The sequence below is a fragment of the Nannochloropsis gaditana genome (assembly GCF_000240725.1).
Source record: "Nannochloropsis gaditana CCMP526 unplaced genomic scaffold scaffold150, whole genome shotgun sequence".
Classification (NCBI taxonomy): Eukaryota; class Eustigmatophyceae; order Eustigmatales; family Monodopsidaceae; genus Microchloropsis; species Microchloropsis gaditana.
The window spans coordinates 41824-45078 of record NW_005803803.1 but is presented as its reverse complement, the minus strand read 5'-3'; the positions used below and the strand labels follow the sequence as shown (position 1 = coordinate 45078).

At 52.7% G+C, this 3255-nt stretch overlaps 1 protein-coding gene across 1 annotated transcript; it reads left to right on the top strand.

The window, feature by feature from the left end:
- Positions 1 to 1244: 1244 nt before the first annotated feature.
- NGA_2071810 (uncharacterized protein) lies at positions 1245 to 1659 on the top strand (the record flags this gene model as incomplete). Its single annotated transcript, XM_005855630.1, has 1 exon — positions 1245 to 1659. A coding segment is annotated over exon 1 (374 nt), but the record flags the coding sequence as incomplete, so codon positions are not given.
- Positions 1660 to 3255: the final 1596 nt, after the last annotated feature.

Below are 3255 nucleotides of genomic sequence, written 5' to 3'. Positions count from 1 at the left end.
GCTGCCACCTTCACCGGCCTTTCGCTTATCTTCCCCTTCCTCCTTATGGGCTTGGGCGGGCCTGCGCCTATGTCCTTTGGAGGCCCAACCTCCATGCCGACTCCCACCCGCTGCGGTGATGATGCTGCTGTGTTGTTACTTCTTCCCTAGCGGTTTTGTTTGTCTTCGCCGACTGATGGCGCCCGGCAGGCGCGGCTACTGAGCTTCTTCCTTTTTGCCGGATCCCGCCTAAGCGTCCGCCACTTCGTTGGAGTTTCCGATCCTCTCCACTGCAATTTTTGAAATGAGGCCGTCTTGTCGCCATCATAACGTGGTCACGAGGGGTATGCGAACGCATTCTGCCGCCGAGGTTCCGAGGGCTCCGACGGGATGCGCCATCGTGGTAAGAAATTCCTCCAACCTGTGACATGCGTTACTATTCTTCACCACGAGTAGATATCCTCCATCGATGGGAATATAAATGTGCTAAAATCCTCGCTCAGACATTACCGGCAACGTACGAATTTCACCTTTAGGCTGGCCTGATGCCGGGGCGAGGTGGAGGGGAGGCTGTGCTCGTGAACGATGACAGGTCCCGGTCCTTCGTGACGGTCCCTGTCGAGGCCGAAAGGGTAGGGCGGCTGGGAGAGAGCGTGGACGAGGTCCTGGTCAAATACCGGCGGCCCCCCTACTGTCGCGGGCCTTCCCACATCTCCATGGCCTCTGTGGGGGGAGACGTAACAGAGCGAAAAAATGCGAAAGTTGTCAAAACCTGTACATTGTCTCGAGATAAATATTTGATATCATTTGTACGCTGTAGACGGATAATTACTTTTTCTTCGTTAATTGTTTTCAAAATTATTTGTATTGAATAGTAAAGGAGGCATGGGGGGGAGGTTTACTTCCTGCGGCCGAAGGCGCTGACAATTGTAGGCCATGCGATATTACCGAAGCACAAAATTGCATTACGTGCGGCCAGCATCATCATATCTTTGCGATTTTTATCATATGAGCCATAGACGGGTTGGTTGTGTTTCGGGACTGCAGGGTGAGACATTGCTACCATTTTGGGCCCATTCCAAGACTCCCGCTCGCTCCCGGCGAGAAAAGTCAGACACAACAAGAACAGGAAGGCAAGTAAGCACGGGATAAGTGGGCGATAAAGTGTGCAACTGTTTGCATGGCAAACAGGGTCAAGGTGCTAAGTATGCTGCTTTGTACCGTGAATAGGAAGTGAACCGCTTACAAAAAGTCTCACATTGCCCCAACCAGGCATAGCTAAAAGTATCTGATCCCCGCATAGAATATGACGCCCAACTCGGCCTTCCAAAACTTACGCGACACGGCAACCGACATCTTGAGCGCTCAGAAGGACATGCAGGCATCAGAGAGGACCAGCATCGTCCGTGTCGACCACGAGGCAGTGGGAAGATTAGCGGCTCAATTTTCCTTGAGTGAGATCCGTGACAAAGTTGCACGAGTTGGGCTGCCGCTAAAATTTCCAAGACCTTTGGATGAATTAAATTTTCATGCCCTGTTATCATTGTTAAGCTTTGGGAGGGCGTATGAGGGCGATTTCATTAGTCAATCGGGCCTTCTGAGAGAATCGGCGCGGGATACGGTACTCTTCGGCTTGATCGGTTTGCATTTAAGCAAGACAGATCTACGGGCTGGCTTTCTCATGATAGTCACCCGCTCGGACGTGGCGAGTTACTTCGGAATCGAACCCATGGAAAATGTGCCCCATGATAGCATGCCTGCCATTCGTGTCGAGCGTCCAGGTCCTTTAAGTCGATTAGTCGACGAGCTGGTCACGTCTATGAACACTGTGGGCGCACGACTGAAGGAACTCGGTGAGCCGGACCTCGCGCACTTCATCTTGGCTGCCATGCGGGGGGAGGAAGTCCCGACGGTGGCCAGACTGGTGACCGCGTTGGATGCTGCTTTTCCCTTTACCTTCGGTGCGCCTTTGCCGTGTCCTGGGTCCAGGACTGAGACGGGGTTTCATTGCTGCAAGAAGTCTTTGATGCTGGCAGGAGAGCTTTACCATCGCCTGCGACACAGCTTTGCTGAATTCGACTTCCAAGATTTCTCACGGGCACCGGGCTATGCGACCCCCGCCCTCATCACGTTCTTGGTCTCTCGAGGTGTCCTCTGCCCCATGGAGGACGACGGGGGGGATGAACAAGCCCACGCGGCCGCAGTCGCTCGGCTGCTAGAGAATCCTGACAACGTGGCACCTTTGACGGCCGGGACGTTGGTGGCGATGGACGAGCTAGCCGTCAGGATGGCGGAGGCAGCGACAGAGGGCGAGGTGGAGGGCAGCCATGCCTCCTCGACGGAGAAGGCGGTGGTCCCCTTGGACCTCAGCTATTTCCTGGACGAAATGTGGTCCAAGCAGGAGAGTGAAAGACGGCGTCAGCAAACAGAACCTGCTGGAAATGGAAAGCAATCATGTGCTGCAACGGAGCCCGCGACGGGGCCGTTGCATGCTGAGATGGCACCAGCCGGGCCCTCCTTTGTTCCTCCGCGCGGTCAGACAGTCATGTAGAGCCAGGGTATTGTGATTTGTGGTGATCTCACATTTGACAAGTAGAGATAAAAAGCATTCAAGACGAATGGTAAAGGACCGGTTTTGAAACGCGTAATACCCAAAGCAAGCATGTCGCTTATTTTGGGTTTCTAGGAGGCGAAAATTATCTCAAGCTATTTCTTGTGTCCAGTATACAACTCACCTTTCAACCTGCGCTGTACAAATTTTTTGTAACCTCTAGTCAAGCACCATTTCCAAGATTTCAAAAATGATTAACTGACCAAGAGAGCCACTCTTCTGTACAGATCAACAGTCCCTTTTTCCTACTGCGTGCGTTGTCCCCCGATCAGCTTATTAGCTTGTCTCCTTGAGCACCTTAAAATGCTTTTTCTTTTTCGGAGGTACAAATTTGAGTCCACCAAAGGCTTTTTGCGCGACTGCCACGGACATGGTCGGGCGATATTTTATCAGTTTTCGAATGCGTTCGGTATTCCCTACTGCGGGCTTGCCTTTCCAGATCTCCTTTTCAATCGCAGCCGCGTCCCCAAGCTTCTCTTCGATATTCTGCATCCGTCGCTTTTTGGAGTCGTGCTCATGCGCCAATGCTAATGCTCTTTTGCCGATACACTGCTGTCGGTACATTTCGTATTCCCGTGCGAAGATGTAGACATCCATCCAGGTTTGCACACTTACCGCCCGTGCTCCTAGTTCGACCGAACCCATGAAGGCTTTCTCGCCCCTGA